Genomic DNA, 22,863 nt, shown 5'->3' with positions numbered 1-22,863 from the left:
GGGGGTGTAATAGAAGATACTCTGTATCAATCTTCCACATATTTAGGGATACTTGTTTATATATGTTTAGCACAGATTTGTTCAGGATCTCTGTCCATATTTTCGTGATTGTATTGTACCTATATAGGTTGTTCAATGCTAATGAAAGAGGACATGCTGTGAATTACCTTTCTACATCCTTGATCCAGTAACTAGAACTAATTCAGTTTAAACTCATAATCTTCCTAACTTGAAGTGAACACATAAATTTGAATTGGGATTATTAACCGAAAACCCAAAACCGAATTTGAATTTTCAATTGATTGAGTTGGAATTTTTGTTTTTTTAAGTCGAATTGTAGACTTTATGCCTTGATGATGTGGCTTTCAAAACTAAGTCAAGTAAACTCATTTCAATATGTTATACGCATGTGACGTTGGCTCTTCAACAACTTTCTACCAAAAAGCATTTATAAGTCATCACCCTTGATGTGTTCGAAAAGGAAAGATATAATAATGTCTTCAGTCCCCTATGAACAAACATGCCGCAGATTCTCACTTGATGTGGTGTGATCAGCCACCCGGAATTTCGATGAGAAGCTTATCATTGGGAAGGGCGGATTTGGTATGGTATATACAGCCACTATTCGTGTCCAAAACGGTGAAAGTTGTATTGTTGCTGTTAAGAGATTAGATCCCGGCTCCAACCAAGGAGCGCCTGAGTTTTGGTCTGAAGTTGAGATGCTGTCTAAGCTGCGGTACTGTAATCTTGTTTCATTGATTGGTTATTGCAATGATAACGACGAGATGATTCTGATTTATGAGCTTATGACCCATGGAAGCCTTCTTGATCATTTACACAAATATGGTACTAATCTAAGTTGGATACAACGACTCAAAGTAGGCATAGGTGCCGCACATGGGTTGCATTACCTTCATACGGGGACAGGCACCAAACATGGTGTCATACACCGTGATGTAAAAAGCTCAAATATTTTGCTGGATAAAGATTTTGTTGCAAAGATATCAGATTTTGGATTATCCAAAATTGGGCTAATGAACCCATCAGGCACCTATGTCAACACGCTCATTCGTGGTACATTTGGCTATTTCGATCCCGAGTATTTTTTGACTGGAAGATTGACAAGGAAGTCAGACGTCTTTGCCTTTGATATGGTTTTATTCGAATTGTTATCTGGTAGGGTGGCATTGAGCACAAGTCTTGATGACGATCAATGCAGTTTGGCAAGATGGGCTCATGATTGTATCGAAAAAGGGAAGGTAGATCAAATCGTCGATAAAAGAATTGAGAGGCAGATATTTTCCAAGTGTTTGAAGTTGTTTGTGCAGATTGCGGATCGTTGTCTACATAGTGAGTCAAAGAAACGCCCTACTATGGCAGAGATTGTGGTCTCTCTTGAGCTTACTCTATCTTTACAAGTTAAATTTGAAAACCATCAAAATCCTCAAGGCATATTGGCATTTCCCAAATGGATGAGATGTTTCTTTTCCTCACCTGGTGATTTACACTCTGGTATATACTCATCCTTTATATATATGTAGTCCATCAAATGCTCCCAGTGTGACTCTCTCCAAAGGAGGTATCTGTTTCAATAAATTTCAACTTCTTCTTAGGTGGCATCGTTAAAAAAATAATAGGGAAATAAAAAATTGATCCCTCAAAAACTAAAGGTAATTAAGTAACTTTATTTTTTTCTAAAGGTACGTTACGAAAATATGAATGACTTTGTGACTAAGAAAATTGATTTTTGAAAAAAATGAGAACCACCTTGACCTTCTATCTGTTTTTTTCTTTTTATTTTGAACTGCTAATGTTACTCCTTTACACCCATAATTTTAAATTATTCTCCATCTGTTGAATCTGCTTAACAAGGATTTGTTTATGCATCGAGTTTTCATAATTAAGTTAAAACATGTCATATCGGATTTTGATTCACCGATAAATACACTATAGTTCCAAATACAATATTAGCAGGTGAGCACACTACAGTCTGTAAATAATGTACTCACTAGTGTTTGTTTTTGTTAGCCGGTGAATACACTATATGTGAAACTCAATCAGCCTTACAATTAAAAAACAAAAACATGTATATTAAAAGAAAATAACATGTGACATGACTGGAAGCTCATCAAACTTTTGATTAAAGAAAATGCCAACAAATTGAGATATGAAAAACTGTCCACTAACTCTTTTTCTTTTTCTCAAGCTCAAGGTGATAGAAAGCCCACAACAAACAACCAAGATGCCATTGCATACAGTCCTTGCATGGATATTCTGGATTGTTTGAACCATGTTTCAGGTAGTGTAGTGTATACCTATTTTAGTACGTTATTTATTTATGTTGGAATATAATACGTGTTCCTTAAACTCATCAAGCTCAAGTCAACCCAAAGCCTCTTGATGAAGAAGACATCATTAATCAAGCCTCATTGTCAAAAGAAGATAGTGGTGGTCAACTTGAAGTATCTCCTGTTGGGAGAATACAGATATTGGCTCATGATTTGAAGATGTATTCATTTAGAGAAGTAAAAAATGCCACAGGAGACTTTGGGCATAATATGAGATTGGGTGCAGGAGAATTTGGGGAGATTTTTAAGGGTTACCTAAATATGAAGACAGATTTCCCATCTGTTGCCGATGCTCCGTTGAAGGTTGCTGTTAAGAGGCTCTATCATTTCAAGATTCAACATCGCCTAAAGGGGAAGGTAAGTAGCCAACTCAACCTTTAATATCAAAGATGGATCCATGACAGTATTATTAATTAACTCGCATTAGCTGGAATCATACATTTATACTGCTTGAAGGTTTTTGGAGCCGTGGGGTCTGAGTGGGTGCTCTATCCCCTGAGATAGACGGAAGGTTTGCCTTCACCATCCCCCCCAAACCCCTACCAATAGCCCTGCTAAGAGTGGGCTTTATTGTATGTTTGTATGCATTCATTGTTAGCCCGAAATGGATCTTGATCTCTAAAATGAGCGTGAATAATAAACTTGCATAAACAATAACTTGAATGTATGTACAAATCGAATTGAGTAAGTAAGTGATTACAAATGAAACTACATGATCCTATTTATAGTTTTCTACGGGTACGAGTGAAAGGTTGTGTTTCTTCGTGAAAGGACACATCTCTTGGATGTGTGGTTGTGATTAAACCTTGAAGAGGTGTGATGAATCTTGTCCACTCGATCAACCGGTGTGTCTTTTCTCTTTTGTTCTTGTGCCGATCGGAGATGTTGTGAGGGAGGGGACACACCCTTTCGGTAAAGGGTGGTAGTTTCCAACTTTTACTTTGTCAACTTTGGTCCTCGTACTTTATAACCGCTAAGTAAAATCTATTCTAACTAAGTATGATGTTAAGAGATTAACCGGTTTCATTCACACCCTTAACCTCAAACATCCATAAGTTGCTTCAAATCTTGAATCCTGAGCAGTTCCCTCATTGTAGCAAACTTGATCCTTGCTAGTGCTTTTGTTAGTATATCTGCTCGTTGTAGTTCTCCACTTATGTGTTCCACAGTGATATCTTCGTTTTCCACACATTCTCTTATGAAGTGATAGCGTGTGTCAATATGCTTGCTTCTTCCATGAAAGACTGGATTTCTCATGAGTGCTATTGCTGAAATATTATCTACTCTGAGTATTATTTTCTCTTCCTTCCAGCCTGTGATTTCACTTAACAATCTTTTAAGCCATAATGCTTGACATGCTGCTGCAGTTGCTGCCATGAATTCTGATTCACATGATGATAGTGCCACTGTCTGTTGCTTCTGTGTACACCAGGTTATAGGTGATTCTCCAAAGTAGAATACCAGACCAGTTGTTCCTTTTCCTTTGTCTGTATTAACTCCAAAACTACTATCACTATAACCTGTGATCTTACATCCTCCTTGCCTTCTGTAGATGATTCCATGCTCTTTAGTTCCTTTGATGTAACGTAGTATTTGCTTTATTGCTTTCAAGTGTTGTTCCTTTGGTTCTTGCATGAATCTACTAAGTAGACTGACTAGGTAACATAGATCTGGCCTTGTGTGCAATAAGTACCTGAGAGAACCTATCAGGCTTCTGTAATGTGTTGCATCTACTAGATCTCCTTCTTCAGTCTTTGTTAGTTGAGTTCCTGGAGTCATGGGTGTCTTTGTGTCATTGCAGGATAACATATCGGCGTCTTTGAGTATCTTGTTGATATATCCTGTTTGCTTGATGCCTATCTCACCCCCTGCTTGAATTACTTCTATTCCCAGATAGTATGCTAGCAATCCTGGATCGCTCATATCAAATTTGTTCTTCATCTGAGATTTGAAGACATCTATCTCCTTTTTTGATGTTCCAGTAACTATCAAGTCATCAACATAGACTCCAACTATTAGCGTAGAAGCTTCATTTGTTCTTGTATAGAATGCGTTCTCTAAAGTGCACTTCTTGAAGTTAAGTGACTTTAAGGTTTGATCTAACTTTGTATTCCAAGCTCTTGGTGCTTGTCTCAATCCATACAATGCTTTTGATAGTCTGTAAACCTTTCCTTCATTTTCTGGCTTTACAAATCCTTCTGGTTGTGATACATAGACTTCCTCCTTGAGGTCTCCGTGTAAGAATGCAGATTTCACATCTAAATGATGTACCTCCCAACCTTGATATGCTGCTAAAGCCAACATTAGTCGTACTGTTTCCATACGTGCTACTGGTGCAAGGACTTCGTCAAAGTCTATTCCGTGTTGCTGAACATATCCTTTTGCAACCAGCCTTGCCTTGTGTCTGACAATGTTTCCGCTTGCATCTTTCTTAGTCTTGAATACCCACTTTAAACCTATTTCCTTGTGACCACTTGGTAATTCTGTCAATTTCCAAGTGTTATTTTTGTTTATTGAGTCTAACTCAGCCTTCATTGCTTCAATCCACTTTCTGTCACTAGATGCTTCCTTGTAATTCCTTGGTTCTTCTTCAGCGAGTAATAATTCATGTGGATCTATTTGAATTTCTTCTGTTTCTTCATGCAGGTCTTCGAGACTTCTTAGTCTTACTGGAGTGTCACTAATACTCTCTGTTGTACTCTCAGAGGTAGATGGACCTCCACTTGATAAACTGCTTGAGCTTCCTGCTGAGTTCTGATTGTATGAATATGCTGGCGGGGTTAGATAGGAGTCTTGTTCTTCTGTCTGATCTACTTCTGAATCGTCATGATGTGACCCGCTACTGCCAGGACTACTTGGTTCATTTTCCTCTAACTCTGGTGGGTTGTCATCTTCTTGAATGACAAAGTTTGTCCATTCGGGATTCCCTGAATTTACCGTCTCCATATAACTATTCCAGTTCCATGGTTGACCTTCCGTGAACTTTACATCTCTACTGACACATATCTTATTCTTTGCTGGATCATATAATCTGTATGCCTTTGATCCTTCTTCTATTCCAAGGTAAACCATAGGTGCACTTCTATCATCTAACTTCTTTTGTTGAAGTGGTAGTACCTTAGCATAAGCCGTGCAGCCAAAAACCTTCAAATGTTCCAGATTTGGCTTTCTACCTTTCAGTGCTTCATATGGTGTTTTGTTCACCAGGGCTTTTGTTGGAACCCTGTTTAGTACGTATATCGTGTGTCGTATTGCTTCACCCCAAAAGTTCTGTGGCATGTTCATTGCCTTTAGCATACTGCGAGTAGTGGATAACATCGTCCTGTTTCGCCTTTCTACTACTCCATTTTGCTGTGGGGAATATGGTGCTGTAAGCTATCTTGCTATGCCGTTGGTTTTGCAATACTTGTTGAATTCAGCCGATGTGAATTCACCACCTCTATCCGTCCTTAGCATCTTTAACTTGGTCTGAGCTTCCTTTTCCACCTTTTCTTTGAACTCCTTAAATGTTTCGAATGCTTGATCCTTGGAAGTTAGTAAATATGCCCACATGTAGCGAGTACAATCGTCTACAAGTAAGAATATATACTTCTTCCTAGCATGTGTTGGTGGGGATATAGGACCACACAAATCTCCATAGACTAAGTCCAGAGGTTTTAAAGATCTGAACTTTGCCTGATTTGGAAATGGTGCCCTACTATGCTTTCCTAGTAAGCATGCGTCACAGACTTAACTGGCAAGACTTATTTGGGGAACTCCATGTACCAAGTTCTTACGAGTCATTTCCTTAATAGCATCAAAGTGTAGATGACCTAACCTTGCGTGCCATAACCATGCTATGTCTTCAGTTTTTGAGAGTAGGCAGATTGGTTTTCCAGTTTTCAGTTTGACTTTGTACAGCCTGTTCTTCATTCTCTTGACTCGCATCAGTAGCTTTCTATTTCGATCTCGGATAGTCAGTAAATCTCCGCCCATAACCACTTTGCAACCGATTTCTGTAAGTTGTCCGAGGCTCAATATGTTGCTTTTCAGACTTGGAAAGTAGTATACTTGTGAAACAATCTTTTGTTCTTGGTTCAGACATTCCAGTAGTATTGAACCTTTGCCTTTAATTTCTACGTGTGACCCATCACCGAACCGTACTTGCCCTGTCACCGTTTCATCTAATTCCTTGAAGTGACTTCGCACTCCTGTCATGTGGTTGCTAGCCCCGTTGTCTAAGTACCATAAATTTTCATTTTCCGAGGCGTAACTTATTGGTTTTATACGTTCCTCGTTTAGCAGAGCCCTTTCTTGAACATTTTCTTCTTGTATTGTCATTAGCAATACGGGTGCTTCGTCTTCCTCGACGAGGTTTGAATGTTCTTGTACTTCATCTTTCTCAGAACAATCCTTCTTGAAGTGTCCAAACTTCTGACACTTGAAACATTGGATCTTACATAGGTCGGTTCTTGCAAACTTCCTCCAATTTCTAGAATTTCCATTTCTAGGTCTAGATGTAGATCCTTCGTTTTTGGGACTTTGCCTATTTCCGTTGTTTCGCCAATTTCCACGCGTTTGGTTAAACCTACCACGTCCGCGGTTTCCAGATTGCCTTCCTCTGGTGTTATCATTATGTGTGAACATAAGCCTATCTTGGCTTTCTCCTTGACTTCCTTTCTTTAATCTGAGTCGTTCTTCATACGTTTTTAACCTTCCGACCGCTTCTTCTAGCGTCATAGTTTCTAGATCGGAGTATTGTTCCATGGAGGCGACGATTTGAGTAAACTTATCCGGTACGCCATTTAGGAGTTTGCGTACTAGAGTCGGTTGACTCAATGTCGTTCCTACTTCAGTTGCCCGGGTAACGATACTATTAATCTTTGCGGTAAACGAATCAATAGTGTCGTCATCCTTCATTTGCAACAATTCAAATTCTGATAATAACGTGTGCGTACGCGCCTTTTGTACCCGATCAACACCAACGTGTCTAACCTTTAAATTTTCCCAAATTTCTTTTGCAGTTTTACAACTTGCAACTTGCAATACAACATCTTCTAGTATTGCTTGAAACAGATATGCAATTGCAGACTTATCTTTCTTGGTGTCTACCGTTGCATTTTCTGCCGGTTCAATCGTTTCCCACAAACCATTCGCTTCAAGAATCGTCCTGATACGAATAGCCCAAACCGTATAGTTTGTTGGTTTCAGAATCGGACACTGAAACTGGGAAAGAGAATTTCCTTCTTTCTGTATTATTATCGGATTTTGTCTGGATGTTCCTGACATTTCTTCCTGCCGAACAATCTTCACTTCTAATAAATTTTTCTTGGTTTCAATAAATCTCAACAACCCCGATTACCCAAATCGTGTAATAACCAAAACAACCAAACCAAACTAATTCGCACTAAAACCCCGGAATCAAAACAAACCCTAGATTCCTAACCCTTCGGTTCAACCGATTATACAAGAACCGAAAACTAAAAAATTCTGAAATGAACTTTTGCGAATTTTAAAACGAAAATGAAACCTGATCGCGAATTCCCTGCGATGTCTTGCGATTCCCACGCTTAGAGCCCGATGCTCTGATACCAATTTGTTGGCCCGAAATGGATCTTGATCTCTAAAATGAGCGTGAATAATAAACTTGCATAAACAATAACTTGAATGTATGTACAAATCGAATTGAGTAAGTAAGTGATTACAAATGAAATTACATGATCCTATTTATAGTTTTCTACTGGTACGAGTGAAAGGTTGTGTTTCTTCGTGAAAGGACACGTCTCTTGGATGTGTGGTTGTGATTAAACCTTGAAGAGGTGTGATGAATCTTGTCCACTCGATCAACCGGTGTGTCTTTTCTCTTTTGTTCTTGTGCCGATCGGAGATGTTGTGAGGGAGGGGACACACCCTTTCGGTAAAGGGTGGTAGTTTCCAACTTTTACTTTGTCAACTTTGGTCCTCGTACTTTATAACTGCTAAGTAAAATCTATTCTAACTAAGTATGATGTTAAGAGATTAACCGGTTTCATTCATATTGTTACATTCAGGCAGTGAGTCACATCATTTCTGATGTTCTTATGAAAACTTATGGTTGCAGTTTGTTGATCTGACAATCTTAAGCGCATTTAAACATCCCAACTTGGTTAAACTTCTAGGCTATTGTTTCGAAAACCAAAAACTGTTCCTGATATATGAGTTTGCAGAGAATGGAAGCTTAGATGGTCACCTGTTCACACGTAAGTATTACGTACCTTAAAACACATGTAATATCATTAATAAACCTTGCAATGCAACTGTTATGTCCTTTGTAGAAGACAAGGAACCACTTCCATGGAACACACGAGTTCAAATTGCAATTGGAATAGCTGAAGCCCTTTGTTTCCTGCGCAGAACACAAAATCAGGTTGATAATCGCCCGCTTAGGCTACATAATATATTGCTGGACACGGTAAACTTGGTTGCGAAATCATCTTCTTTTTATGAAAATTTTACAATCAGTTGTCTTACATCCCCTTTGACTCGATATGATGCATTGTAGGAGTTTAATGCAAAGCTTTCTGATTTCGAAGCTGCAAAACTTGTACATGGGAATTCCTATTCGGGCTATACCAGTCAAATAGGTAAAAATAAGACGGGGCACAAAATGGCTCGAAAGTTGAGATAATGTACTTTTAGTATTAAAGAAATAATATGATTTTTTAAAATCTAATTTAAACTTGATCAATTTCTACCTTTAGTTATTTGAAACCTGAATATAATAAAGTAACACAAAGTTTTCAGGTTCTTTGCAAGTGAAGGGCAACGTTCATGCTTTTGGAGTAATCCTAGTTCAGATATTAACCGGTCAACACATTAGCAAAGTCGATTTTGCAAATCTAAGACAGACTTTGAATCTGAAACAAGAGTCAAAAGAAAGTTTTATGCGAGCACTGGACCCACGCCTTCATAGCTTAAACGACGCTACAGTTAAACAAGCTCTGAAGATGGCTGCTCTTGCTTTCCTTTGTCTCGATGAACCATCGTATACACTAAACCAAGCCTTGGACATATTAAGACAACTTTAGAATGATGATGAACTATTGTATGTCTGGGCTTATATTGAAATTTAATAGCATGAAATTGGTTGGTTTGGAGCTCAAAGTTGTAAAAATACAATGAAGAATACTTGGAAAATTTTTGTGAAAAGACTATCCCAAGTATTTGGAAAAATTAGTTGTGAAAGATGGCTTTTCAAGTTGCTTAAACATGAAAAGAAATTGTCGAAACCCGTGACTTTGGACTTGTTCCAACGGGCAAATTAAGGCCTATACATAGTTGACACGTGGATGTCAATATGTCATCATGTCATAGTAAGCTAATGTTCTGAAAACCACGGGTAACTAAACCAGATAATATTATAAACACTTCAAAATAAATAAATAAATAAATAAATAAATAAAAAATCTATACTAACAAATAAGAACTAGTTGGATACCCGGGTATTTTATAATGATATATCCCATTATGCACTAGTTTTACTCTTCTACCTCTGTAATATTAAAAACACCACATTAATTGAAAAACAAGAGAAAACAATATGTCAGATCAGCAATTAGATGATCCAACTCATCTCACATTTACCTCTGTTGTTGGGTTTCGGTAGAGGTGCCATAAACACTAAATGAGACCTCTCTATATATAAGAAAAGAACGCAAAATCAGCAGAATACTCAAAATGCAAATTTGTCAAGTGGTAAGGTATCATGATTAAATGGGCGGGTCGGTTTGGGTTGGGTGGTAGGTCAAAAAAAATCAGATCGGGAATGGTTTGGGTTAGAACGGGCCAATTAAGTTTATTTTGACTCAGGTCAAAATACCGGTTATGACTAAGATAGGTAAAGAAAATCAAAATCGAATCTGATAACTTGATTTGATTCTAGTTTTATTGATACTAAATAACTTTGAAACTGTTATATTATGAATATGAATTTTTAAATATTATATATTATATATTAATACTAGTTTAAGAACCCGTGTATTACACGGGTAGCCTCAAAGTAATTATATTATTAAACAGTGTTGATATAAACTTTTAAATGAAAAAAACCGTCCATTATTTAGGTAAATATTAATTACAATGAACTAAAAAAGAAAATACGAAAAAAAATCACAAGTCCTTAAAAGATTTTCTTTATGGGCCACGTTTGTCTTATCCACGGGTCTTGGATCTTCTTGCTCTATATCCTGATTACTTGGACTCGCTTTATTTATAAGTGCATAGAGGACATTAATTACAGTGGTCAAAAGAGGACAACTCACTTCAACATGGAAATTGAATCCCACCATCTCCAATTGACTAAGGGTGCCCGTTTCTATTAACTAATGAATTTGTTGAACAGCCAAAAAGCATAACTTTATTGCATCTTCACTCAAACCTTGAGTCTAACAACTCCAATGAACAGTTGAACTCCAACAAAACCACTTAACACTCACTTCCCATCATTCCACGACAAATATCACAAATAATTTGTTTTTGATGGATTGTTAGTTTGTCGAATGAATATTTGAATTATTTTTTATGAATAAAGATTAGAATTATTGGTTTTTATAATTGTCATTTTTTTAAACATATAAAATTGGTTTTTTAAATAAATATGTAGTCAAAATCATCAAATTTGTTTACCAAAAATGATAAAAACTTATAGTCAAAAGTCTAAAACCAAAGGAATAAAATTCGTAGCCCAAAGTTAACGAAACTATTTAGCCCAAAACTAATAACTTGTTTAACCCCAATAACCGAAAATTGCATGCCCAAGCCCATGTAAGAACGGTCCTACCACCCCGCACAGAACCAAAACTGACCGATCACATTAGGTCTGATCTCCGGTCCATTTTTTTTCCATTTTTGTATTTTCGATTCGGTCCGGTCACTAACTCATGCCAAGTCCTACTTAAGATACGTATAATCCAATTTTTTTGAGTTAAAGCACCAACGGCATATTCTGGATTAAACTTTCATCATGACACAAGTCACCAGAACTAATAATAAGAAATTTAACTTCAAAGATGGTCTTTGATAAAAGACATGAAAAGCAAATTATGTAGTCATCACAAAATTTTGGATATCAAGAGGCCCAACATGTTGCACATTACACATCCCATTGTCAAACCATAAACTCAAATACGCCTTGAGCATCATTCTAACCTATCTCAAAACTTCAATGAATAATAATTCAGTTATTAGTACATAAACACCAGGGCCGGCTCAAAAACTTTTAATTTTTTCTAGGCCCAAAGTGCATAGCAAAATTGGGGCCCTTTTTGTAAACGAAAAAATTTGCTATAAATCTATTATTCATATATCATCTTTGTATACGCATAATTATAGATCATAAACCTCAATGTTAACAATTTCAAAGCCAAAATTACCAAAATATAATATATTTTCTTAGAACTGGAGGCCCTAGGAAAATGGAGGCCTAAAACTCTTGCTTTATTATACTCCCATTAAGCCAGCCCTGATAAACACATCAATGTTATAAGCAAAAAAAACAATTTAAAACTCAAGAATAAATAGAGCATATGTATCTAATTTCAACTGCGAAACAACCCTGCAGTTAAGAAGCAAATAAACAGATACTAACTATAGATGTTCTCATATAAGATTGAGATGATTAAGAATCAAATATTAATGCCAATAAGTCAACAAAAGATAATAACCTATATCTTCACTTGTCATTACTGAGAGTAGATGTTCTTGTATAAGATTTGTAGTTAACATAACAACGTCTATTCTATTTATAAATTTTACTCCAGCAAACTATCATATAACAGTAAAAAAACCTCAAAACGTACTTTGTCGGAAAAATTGAGGGGTAACGGAGGATGGCCCTGCCCGTAAGCTACCTCTGCCCCTGCCAGCAGGTTTCCCATATAATCTTGGGTTGGGTTTTAGGATGAGGACTCAAATATAGAAATAAAAGGGTGTACCTATCTACACACCATTTTGCCTATTTACACACAAAAAAAAAGATGTTTTTTGTCCTTATATGCATACTCTGCAGTGTCGAACTGTGGCCAAAACGCGGCGTTTTGGTCCGGTTAACCATACAAAGACTGACGGGTGTCTGACGGGTCTGTTGACTGGACCAAAACGCCGAGCTTTGGCCGCGTTTTGGTCCTATCAACCAGACAAAAGACTGACATCCGGTCTGGTTGACAGGACCAAAACGCGGCCAAAGCTCTGGGTTTTGGTCCGGTCAACAGACCCGTCAGACACCCGTCAGTCTTTGTCTGGTTAACGGGACCAAAACGCCGCGTTTTGACCACAGTTCAACACTGCAGGATGTGCATATATAAGGACAAAAAAACACCTTTTTTAAGGGTGACTATACACACTGGCCCAAATAAAATTGCATAAAATTTAAGTTTTCCTCATAATTTTGGTATAGAAAGTAGGATGAAAACTCTGAATGCTCTGAAGAAGATCAGATCTTGGTCCACCGAGACTTTACAAAGTGATTTTAATTTGGGCTTACACTCTTGTTATTGAGCTGGAATATTAAAAAATAAGTTCATGTTTTCGTTTAAATGGGCCGCAAGTGAAGTATTAGTTGGACTCTAGAATTTTTTTCTTTGCTATTTAATTTTTTGGTTATTTATTTTTATTTTTCGCTAAACCTTAACTATATTTGGAGTTATTTTCATCATCAAAAATGACAGTATTACTATTTAAAACTATGGTTTATTCATATTGCTGAATTTGGTTTTTTAGTTGGGTTTTTCCTCTATTAACATTATATTTAGTTTTTAAGAAATAGTTACAAATATGTGAACATAGAAAACGCAAATATATCTTTGAGTAATTAAAATGTTGCTAACATCATATGCGATGTCCGTCTCCTATCTTTCACCTTTATCTTCCAATGTTGATCTCTAAAGCCTGCCCTTTTGGCTATCCCTCTCCACTTGTGTATCCGTGCATCCATTTTTTTGGTCAACCCACAAAACGGCTTCAGTGTACTAGGCAACGTGTCATAAACCTCCCACCATTTCTTATGAGCCGAATCGCTAGCATAACGTCGACGATCCATCATATCCCAGTTACAATCATAGTCTTTATAGCACACCCATGGCTTCAACCCAAGATAATGAATGGTGTGTAAGTTTTCTTTGATTTTACGATTAGGGTTATTCGGATCTTGGAAAACCTTAAGATGGTTAACCTTTGAATGAAACCGATGCCACCATGTAAAAGCTTCGTTAAGAAACCCTTGATCACCACCATTGTATGATCCCAAAGTATAGATGTTTTTCATTAGGTTATTGAACATGCACTGCGATGGCTCGATTAACATGAGTCCTGAGTTGAACATGTATCTATCGTTTCCAACCGCGGAGAGTTGGGGGTAACTGAAGAACTCATCTAAGTTCTTTAAGACTAAAAGATCTGCGTCTATGAACATAACTTTGGCGTACTCAATTAGCTGCCATATTCGAAGTTTGCTATAGTTGTACTCGTTATAGGCGCCTTTTTCCGCGTGTGGGCTTCGTATACGTTTGATAAGCTTGATCTTCCATCCGGCCGCTTTGAGTCCTCCAAGGGATTTTGGAGATATGGAATCATCAGCAAGCAAGACTAGGTCCTTTGTTGAGTTGGTTTGCAGGATGCTTTGTGCTAAGGCTATTGCACCACAAACGTATGTTTCCGAGGAGTGGAGGACGGTTACGTATGCTTCTCGTGATTTGTATGCGTGCCACGTCGATCCACCTGAAAATTATATATATATTTAAGGAAATATTGAAAAATGCTATCCAAGAGACGTGCCTATCTACAAAGCCATGGGAAATGAAATCATGCTTCAACTGGCTTTACCAAGTGTGCCTCATTTCTTGGTTTGCCCCATACACAACTCCAGCAATTTCAAGTCAAGAGAGTACGTATGTATTTGAATTGATTTTAGTTCACATAATTCAAGCATCAATTCAACTTTATGTGGTGGATAAGGTTTTACCTTTCCAAGTGACGAGGATTCAATTCATGTGGTGAACAGAAATCTCTAGTTTAGTAGTATAGAGAGCGTACGAGTACTTGACGTTCTAAAAAAATGTTGTGGATTAAATTAATTCTTAGTGATAACTAGATGTTGTACCTAAGGGGGCATCCTATGGGTTACCTGATTTGCTCCACAATCAAAATGTTGAAAGTTCAAATAATGTATATTACATTTATTGATGTATTTATTCTAAAAATCTAGAAATTTTCGTTTGTCCAAAATACAAATTATTAGTCCAATAACAATTTCAGTCAAGAGGTATTGATATCTTTTCATAGTTTCATATATTAATTTAATAGAGAAAATTAATGGTGTTAAGTTACTTAGCTAAAACTGAAACAAAATTAAAACTAGATAATAAATACAAATTTTAAACTATTGAACTAATAGTGTTATTTTGGACATAACATAAGGACGAAAAAAATCTAATTCTAATAAAGAAGCCCACTAGATGCCATATGGCAATATGTTATGCTACCTCAGCTATAAAAAATTCTAAATAATGTCATTTGAAGTGGTGAAACTTGCGATTCCCGGACATTACTGAGCGGAAAGTTCAGGGGTCCCCCCTCCCCCGCCCAGGCCCCAACAAAGCTACGCCCCTGACCGCGTGACAATATTTCATCCACTCTCAAAAATAATATATATATATATATATATATATATATATATATATATATATATATATATATATATATAGGGTAAGGATAGTGTAAAAAGGGCCTAAAGTGTGAGAAGTGTGAGAAGTGTATTATAACACTATATATAATACTATATAACACCCTATAAACACCGTATAACAATATGTAATACCATATAATACCATATAACACTATGTAACACTATATATCATTATATAACAAATATAACACTATACATCTATCATAGGCATGCTATCAGACAACCTATAGTGTTATATTTGTTATATAATGATATATAGTGTTACAAAGTGTTATATGGTATTATATGGTGTTACATATTGTTATACTGTGTTTATAGGGTGTTATATAGTATTATATATAGTGTTATAATACACTTCTCACACTTCTCACACTTTGAGCACTTTTTACAGGATCCTCTACCTATATATATATATATATATATATATATATATATATATATATATATATATATATATATATATATATATATATATAGGGTAGGGATATGGTAAAAAGTGTCTAAAATGTAAGAAGGGTAAGAAGTGTTTTAAACCATTGGATATTTGATCTAATGGTTGAAATCAATAGGGTATAAAATGTAAATTATGTTTTAATATGAAGGACCTTATGTAAAATTTGAAGGGCAACAGTGACTTTTCCAACGTTTCAAATATGGTAACCGTTTCAAAACCCCCATCAACTTCCTAAAGATCAGCGAATTATATGGTAACCGTCATCAATCTCCAAAAAATCAACGAATTTCTTCATACTTTATCATAAATAGATCTATAATCAGATTCATGGCGTGGTGTTTTAAAACAACTGGATAAATTGACTATGATTCAGGTCATGGTGTTTTATTTGGAGACATTGTTCATGTCGTGGTGTTTTAAACGCTTATGATTCAAGTCATGGTGTTTTATCTGGAGACATTGTTCATGGCGTAGTGTTTTATCAATAGAAAACATTCTCAGATTTTAAAACACCATGACTATGATTCAAGTCATGTGTTTTATCTGGAAACATTGTTCATGGCGTGGTGTTTTAAAACATCTATGATTCAAGTCATGGTGTTTTATCAGGAGACATTGTTCATGACGTGGTGTTTTATCAATACAAAAACATTCCCAGATTTTAAAACACCATGACTATGATTCAAGTCATGGTGTTTTATCTGTAGACATTGTTCATGGTGTGGTGTTTTAAACATCTATGATTCAAGTTATGGTGTTTTATATGGAGACATTGTATAATCAGATTCATGGCGTGGTGTTTTAAAATAACTGGATAAATTGACTATGATTCAAGATGGTCGGAGAAGATGATCTGAATCGGAGATAGAGATGAAACGATCAATCCCTAAAAATTCTCATCGCCAGTTTTTTTTCCAGTTATATTGTAAATCAATTAAATGACAAAAATGTATAATTACTAATCTACCCTTTTGAATTAATTAAGAGGGGGTACACTTGTCATTCCAAGATTATTTCTTACACTTCTTACAAAAGATGGACTTTTTACAGGATCCTTTACCTATATATATATATATATATATATATATATATATATATATATATATATATATATATATAATCTTATATTCGTGATATTATTAAAAATTAAGTACCTATCTCTAATTTCATGGAAAAAAACAAATTAATCGAGTCAAGATGGGAGATCAAAAAAATTTTATATGATATATATTGTAAAAAATCTTATATTCGTGATATTATTAAAAATTAAGTACCTATCTCTAATTTCATGGAAAAAAACAAATTAATCGAGTCAAGATGGGAGATCAAAAAAAAAAAATTAAACGATATATATTGTAAAAGTATTTATAAACAATATATATATATATATATATATATAGGGGAAGGATAAATCGAAAACCCACTTGAGTTGAGAAAACTCAGAAAACCTTTGTAAAAAAAACTATGTAAACTCAAGATACATTTCTAAAAAAAATAGGAAATGTAATATACATATATTTGAACATTTTAAAAAAAGAAACACAAAAAAACACCAAGTAGTTTTTTTTTTTTAAAAATGTCACAAAATTTCAGGTTACATAATATGTATGTCCAAAAAAAATGTAACATATAAATTTTCAACATTTAAAAAAAAAATAGTAAGCGTTTTTTTCATTTTTTTTCATAAATAGGTCCGTGTACATTTATATTACATTTCCTATTTTTTTTAGAAAAAAATAAAAATGTTACATAGGGTTTATTTGGGTTTTCTCAACTCACATGGGTTTTTTATTTATCTTTCCCCTATATATATATATATATATATATATATATATATATATATATATATATATATATATATATATATAGGGTAGGGATCCCAAGAGAAGTCCACCCTATTTGAGAAACTTGAGAATTATTCTGGACCACACATTTTTCTAAGCCTTTCGTAATATACACATATGTATATAGTCAATTTTAAACTATACATATGTGTATATTACGAAAGGCTTAGAAAAATGTGTGGTCCAGAATGCTTCTCAAGTTTCTCAACTAGCCTATCACTTCTCACATGATCCTTATCCTATATATATATATATATATATATATATATATATATATATATATATAGGACAAAGATCCGTTAGGAACCACCCTTTATTGCGAGAACCGTGAGAACCAGTGTGAACACAAACAGTAATAGCTAAAAAAATCTAAAAAACACCCAAAAAATTTTTTTTTTATTTTTTTACTATTTTTTATATAAAAATCGCTACTTTTAGTATCCAAAAAAAAAAAAAAATTTTTTAAATTTTTTTAAAAAAAAAAATTTTTTTTTTTTGCTACTAAAAGTAGCGATTTGAACATAAAAAATAGTAAAAAAATAAAAAAAAAATTTTTAGATATTTTTTTGATTTTTTTTTTGATTTTTTTAGATTTTTTAGGTTTTTTGAGGGTTTAGTTTTTAGCATTTTAGCTTGGGGGGGGGGGGTTTAGGTTTTTGGGGGGTGGGGGAGGGGGGTTTAGGTTTTTTTGGGGGGGGGGGTCAGGTTTTTGGGGGGGGGGGGGTTAGGTTTTTTTTTGGGGGGGGGGGGTGGGGGGTTTAGGTTTTTGGGGGGTGGGGGTTAGGTTTTTTTTAGGTTTTTTGAGGGTTTTAGTTTTTAGCATTTAGCTTGGGGGGGGGGGGGGGTTAGGTTTTTGGGGGGGGGGGGTGGGGGGTTTAGGTTTTTGGGGGGTGGGGGGGTGGGGGTTAGGTTTTTTTAGGGTTTTTTTAGCTATTTTAGCTTGTGTTCACATTGGTTCTCGCGGTTCTCGCAATAAAGGTGGTTCTCGCATGAACCTTACCCTATATATATATATATATATATATATATATATATATATATATATATATAGGGATGAGTTAAAATGAGAACCACCTTTAGTTGTGAGAACCGTGAGAAATAGGTTAACCAAAAGGTTTTTCCGAAATTTTTTTTTCAAAAGTCATAAAAAAATCATTTGTTTCAGCAAAAAAAAAAATGACGCATACCCACATTTACATGAGGCCTAAAAAAATATTTATTTTCGTACAAAATTTACACCACCGCTTAAAAAAACTTGCATCAGTCAAAACTACCGACTCGATACTTTTTTTTTACTTTTTTTACAGATGTGTTTATAATATTTTCATCAACGTTTTTGAAAAAAAAATTTTGTCTAATGGATCTATTTCCAACTTTATTTTGTCTAGAAAAAATAGAAAAACGTAGCTGTTCGTTTGGCGGGATGGGAATGGAAGCGAAGTCCGGTTTTTGCAGCCGAACGCGACCAATTGGAGCAACTTACGACAATTGTCAACGGTAGATCTGTTAGTTCAGGTATGGACAAATGGGAGTGCGAACCGGGCCCAAAAGGCGATTTTACTGTGGCTTCTTGTCGTCAACTATTTTCCAGGTATGTGACGCCGTTTTGCCCATTCGAGTGGGTTAAACAGGTACCCAAGAAACTTAAATCTTCGGCTGGAGAGGTACTCAAGGCAGACTGCCCACATTGGAAGGACTTCACAGGAGACTTATTCATCACTGGCCGACTACTTGTAGATTTTGTGGCGAGTCTGAAGAGGATGCCGATCATCTTTTCACTTCGTGTGTTGTGGCGACGGTAATTTGGCAGAAGGTTAGTGCCTGGTATAACACGCCACCGATTTACGCTAATTCAATGAAGGAATTGCTCGAGTTACATAAGTGGTTGGCCATGTCAAACTACAAAAAAATGATACAAACAATTATTCTAGGGGCGTGTTGGGTGATCTGGAAGTCTCGGAACGAACGTATTTTCTCCGGAATTCGAGTAAACATAGATAAGATTTTCGGTGAGCTGCAGGCGTTGTCCTTTCTTTGGATTAAACATAGGGCAAAACGTAATGATTTGGTGTGGATTGATTGGGTGTGTTTCAGTATTGAGGATATATAGTTTTACTTGTGCTTGTTGTATTGGTGTGTATCATGGGTATTATTTCTGCATCTAGCTGCTTGCTGGGTATGGTGTGTAATATTTGGTGGTGAATGAAATATACTTTGTTGTTCAAAAAAAAAGTTGATCGTGATTCAGGAAGCAGGTTCTAAAAAGGACCTAAATCTCAGACACTCTAATTTGGAATATCGAATCCTAAAAGCTCGTATTGAACTTTGTAAGTTTTTGTTATTCATTTAAATTGAATTAACTCGATTTCGAGCATAATTTAATTTGGTTTGTTCCGAATTTAATGTAAATAGAATTTGTATTCAACCTCAAATATTTAAAGTTCAAATAACCCAATTCCATTAACTAAATGAATTCGAAGTGTTGTTGACTGACACCCTTGTATCTTATGTTAAGTGGCAATCAAGTTGTCGAAGCATATATTTATGTTGGCAGACGCTAGCGAAGTTGTGAGGTTGGAATACTCGAACCCAAGTTACATCATATCTCTGGATCAAGTTAGGCTACTAACACATCTAAGGCTTCAGTTTCACATACAAACCAATTTCGTCCTAAAAGAATCTTTATGACAAATGTCATCCGTAAATAATTGTGCGATGTCTTCATTAAGTTGCTAACATAATAAAGAATACGTGACCAGTTTCTTTAACAATGAAAACAATCAATATTGTGAGCAAATAATTCTTGTTCCAACTAGTTTCTTTAAGGGCCAACATCCTGGTTGGTCACAACAGGTTTCCTCTAGGCCATCACTTCAAGATTGGCTCTGATAAAAGTGTTACAACCCTAAGAGAAGAACTTGGCCTAAAAGGCTAATCTTGTGGGTGAAAGAAATGTTACGGACTGAAACCATCATAAGGTATGAGACTTCTCCCACATCGATTGCATGGACAACAAATATGAGATTATGGATCAAATAGTTTCTCTCACCCATGAAACTAGTCTTTTGGGCTGAACATATGGTCGCTAAAATCCGTACAACTATGTTTCTATCTCAAATCCCGTTGTTTTATTTCTCATAAATACTAAGGGTGAGCGGGGCACTCCCCTCTTAGGGGAGTCCCCTCTCTTACACACACTCAATCAGGTTATGCCACGTCAACTCCCCTCTTAAACTCCCCTCACACCCTCAATTTGATGGCGGCACTCCCCTCTTAGGGGACTTGTTTTTTTATTCAAAAAAAATAAATAAATAAATAAAGAAAAATAATTGATTGGTTGTTACAAGTTATGGGCCCACCATCACCTCTCTTCTTGTGCGGTGACTCCTCCCCCAACCCCCTCCCCGATTTGGGTCCCCGCAGGGATGGCGGCGGTGTTCCCGCTCGAGGAATGGGGTCACCGATCCGCCTCCCCGCTGATGCCCCGCTCACCCTAACCCTATGTGTAGTGGTGTCACACTAGTGTAAGTGATTTATATGAAATAACAGACCCTTAGTCTACAAATTAAACTTCATTCACTACAATTCCGGCTGTGAAATGAATTAACACACCCTTAGTCTACGAATTAAAACTTCATTCACTACAATTCCGGCTGTGAAAGTTTCCTCTATATTATCTAGAATTTCGTAATTATTAATTAGACTTATTCTAATGTAAAAAAAGAAAGGTGGTTATTTGATGCAGTCAATTTCAGTAATCTATAGCATGTCGAAGAAAGAGGTTTTTGACTTTTAATATTCAAAGTAGTAGTTTATTGGAAATTTCAAAGTCAGATTCAGCATATAATGTTTATTTTTATGTTTATAATTGTATCATAAAAATGAAAGTGAGTAGAAGAATTTCCATGCTAAAAAACATAAATAGTTCTCAGTGACGAATTTTAAGGGGATTTTGGATCACTCAAGTGCATCACTTTAGGAACTTGGGATTGTGTTGTAAAGCAATGTAGTTTCTTCAACAATAGTTAAAGTGGACATAGTACATACCCCAAGAAAAGTCATATTTGTTTTATATATTTCCTCTATCTATCAAAATTTAATAAATGCAATTTATATTTACCTAAACTTAACGTCTAAAATTATGTTTTATACTTAGGAATTATTTTTATCCAATACTATGATCGATCCATTGGTTATGAATTTAATAATAAAAGTTGTTCTCGACTAAAGGTTTTACACACACGCGTCATGAACCTCATATTTAATCCACTATACATAAACTATAACCCAAATTAAGTTGACTCGTTATCAATACTATTAAGTCTATCTATCTAACTTGTTCATTATAGATAGATGCATCATACCTACAACATCTATTAAATAAATAAGCAAACTAATTAATAACATCATTAGTCATAAATAGTAAATGAAATCAAAGAAACTAAAAGATAACCATTTAACCACATCTATTTAGGCAAGGCATGTAAATTTCGAATAAATTGACTAGGAACAAAACAAACTCGTTTACGTAAAGCAATTAGTTAAATGGAAATAAAGAGTAATGTTAAAAAAGAAGACAGTTACCAAGTTGAAGAGACGATGAAATCATGCAAGAGCCAACAGGCATATTCACCTTCTGCTGGAGCCTCTTCAAATCTGGTTTATAAATCTTGTAATCACTTTCTTCCCATATCATATCATCACACCTAAATATCTCCCACATTGGCCCTGACCTCCCAATAAACACCACATACACCTCCCCATCACCACCCAACCCACTCTTCACCAACACATTAGCCACCACCAAGTTCACTTGCAACCTAAACACGTCCCGAACACCATCCGGAACCCGTGCTACCACCACATCCACCTTCTCGTATGTCCGAGGCATCGGGATCTCCGGGCACTTCATAGGACCCCACTTTCCGTCCTCGTCTACCCACTCCGGGAAAAAGTCTTCCCATTTCTTGTCCACATCCACAATTTTGAAGTTTATTGTGGTGACATCAGCTAAACCATTGACTTGGATTTGGTCAAGATGGAGGTTCACAAGCCCTATTTTTAGCTTATCTGACCGCTTTTGGATCATGTATTGGAGTTTGTCATACCACCCTGGTGGTTCCGTGGTGGCATAATGGAGGGCGGTGGTGGTTATGGCTGCTTCGTCATCGTTGTAGCAGCGGAGATTATAGGTGGTAAGTGTTAGGGTTAGACAAAGGACGACAAGGACGAGGGTTTGCTTTGAAGAAAATGGTTTTGAAGCCATGCTAATACTTTTTATGGGTCTTTGAAGTTTGATATATAAATAAATAAATAAAGAAATGTTGTTGGATGAAGTTTGATGGAAGCACGTTGGCCATACATAATAGAATTTGGTAGGAACGGGATTAAATTAAATTAAAAGAATAAACATTTTTTAAGGCAATAATTTTCTTATGACTTTCACGTCTGCTTTATATGCTTGTTTTTTTTATATTTTTTGGTATGATTCTCCAAAACTAATTTTGATCTTGTTCTTTA

General features: G+C 35.8%; 3 protein-coding genes across 3 annotated transcripts; 2 read left to right on the top strand and 1 right to left on the bottom strand.

Moving 5' to 3' along the window:
- Window positions 1-605: 605 nt before the first annotated feature.
- Window positions 606-2,970, top strand: LOC110901570 (receptor-like protein kinase FERONIA). The gene is made up of 4 exons (XM_022148387.1): window positions 606-1,512; window positions 2,207-2,299; window positions 2,377-2,705; window positions 2,947-2,970. The coding sequence occupies exons 1-4, from the start codon at window positions 606-608 to the stop codon at window positions 2,968-2,970; spliced, it is 1,353 nt and encodes a 450-aa protein (XP_022004079.1).
- Window positions 2,971-8,628: 5,658 nt separating this feature from the next.
- LOC110901571 (probable serine/threonine-protein kinase PBL11) lies at window positions 8,629-9,394 on the top strand. Its single transcript, XM_022148388.1, has 3 exons — window positions 8,629-8,778; window positions 8,869-8,950; window positions 9,111-9,394. The coding sequence occupies exons 1-3, from the start codon at window positions 8,629-8,631 to the stop codon at window positions 9,392-9,394; spliced, it is 516 nt and encodes a 171-aa protein (XP_022004080.1).
- Window positions 9,395-13,061: 3,667 nt separating this feature from the next.
- LOC110899114 (putative UDP-glucuronate:xylan alpha-glucuronosyltransferase 5) lies at window positions 13,062-22,614 on the bottom strand. The gene is made up of 2 exons (XM_022145994.2): window positions 21,928-22,614; window positions 13,062-14,078 (listed from the first exon to the last, which is right to left on the bottom strand). The coding sequence occupies exons 1-2, from the start codon at window positions 22,607-22,609 to the stop codon at window positions 13,174-13,176; spliced, it is 1,587 nt and encodes a 528-aa protein (XP_022001686.1). The 5' UTR covers window positions 22,610-22,614; the 3' UTR covers window positions 13,062-13,173.
- Between the last annotated feature and the right edge of the window lie 249 nt (window positions 22,615-22,863).

The sequence above is a fragment of the Helianthus annuus genome, chromosome 4 (assembly GCF_002127325.2).
Source record: "Helianthus annuus cultivar XRQ/B chromosome 4, HanXRQr2.0-SUNRISE, whole genome shotgun sequence".
In the NCBI taxonomy this organism is placed as follows: Eukaryota; Viridiplantae; Streptophyta; class Magnoliopsida; order Asterales; family Asteraceae; genus Helianthus; species Helianthus annuus.
This window is presented reverse-complemented; position numbering and strand designations above follow the sequence as displayed.

Coding starts and splice junctions, on each gene's coding strand:
- LOC110901570 (XM_022148387.1), top strand. CDS start 606: ATGGTATATACAGCCACTATTCGTGTCCAAAACGGTGAAAGTTGTATT. Junction 2,300..2,376: donor TTGTTTGAACCATGTTTCAG/GTAGTGTAGTGT, acceptor AAACTCATCAAG/CTCAAGTCAACCCAAAGCCT. Junction 2,706..2,946: donor AACATCGCCTAAAGGGGAAG/GTAAGTAGCCAA, acceptor ATTCATTGTTAG/CCCGAAATGGATCTTGATCT.
- LOC110901571 (XM_022148388.1), top strand. CDS start 8,629: ATGTCCTTTGTAGAAGACAAGGAACCACTTCCATGGAACACACGAGTT. Junction 8,779..8,868: donor ATAATATATTGCTGGACACG/GTAAACTTGGTT, acceptor GATGCATTGTAG/GAGTTTAATGCAAAGCTTTC. Junction 8,951..9,110: donor GGGCTATACCAGTCAAATAG/GTAAAAATAAGA, acceptor CAAAGTTTTCAG/GTTCTTTGCAAGTGAAGGGC.
- LOC110899114 (XM_022145994.2), bottom strand. CDS start 22,609: ATGGCTTCAAAACCATTTTCTTCAAAGCAAACCCTCGTCCTTGTCGTC. Junction 14,079..21,927: donor TTCATCGTCTCTTCAACTTG/GTAACTGTCTTC, acceptor TATAATTTTCAG/GTGGATCGACGTGGCACGCA.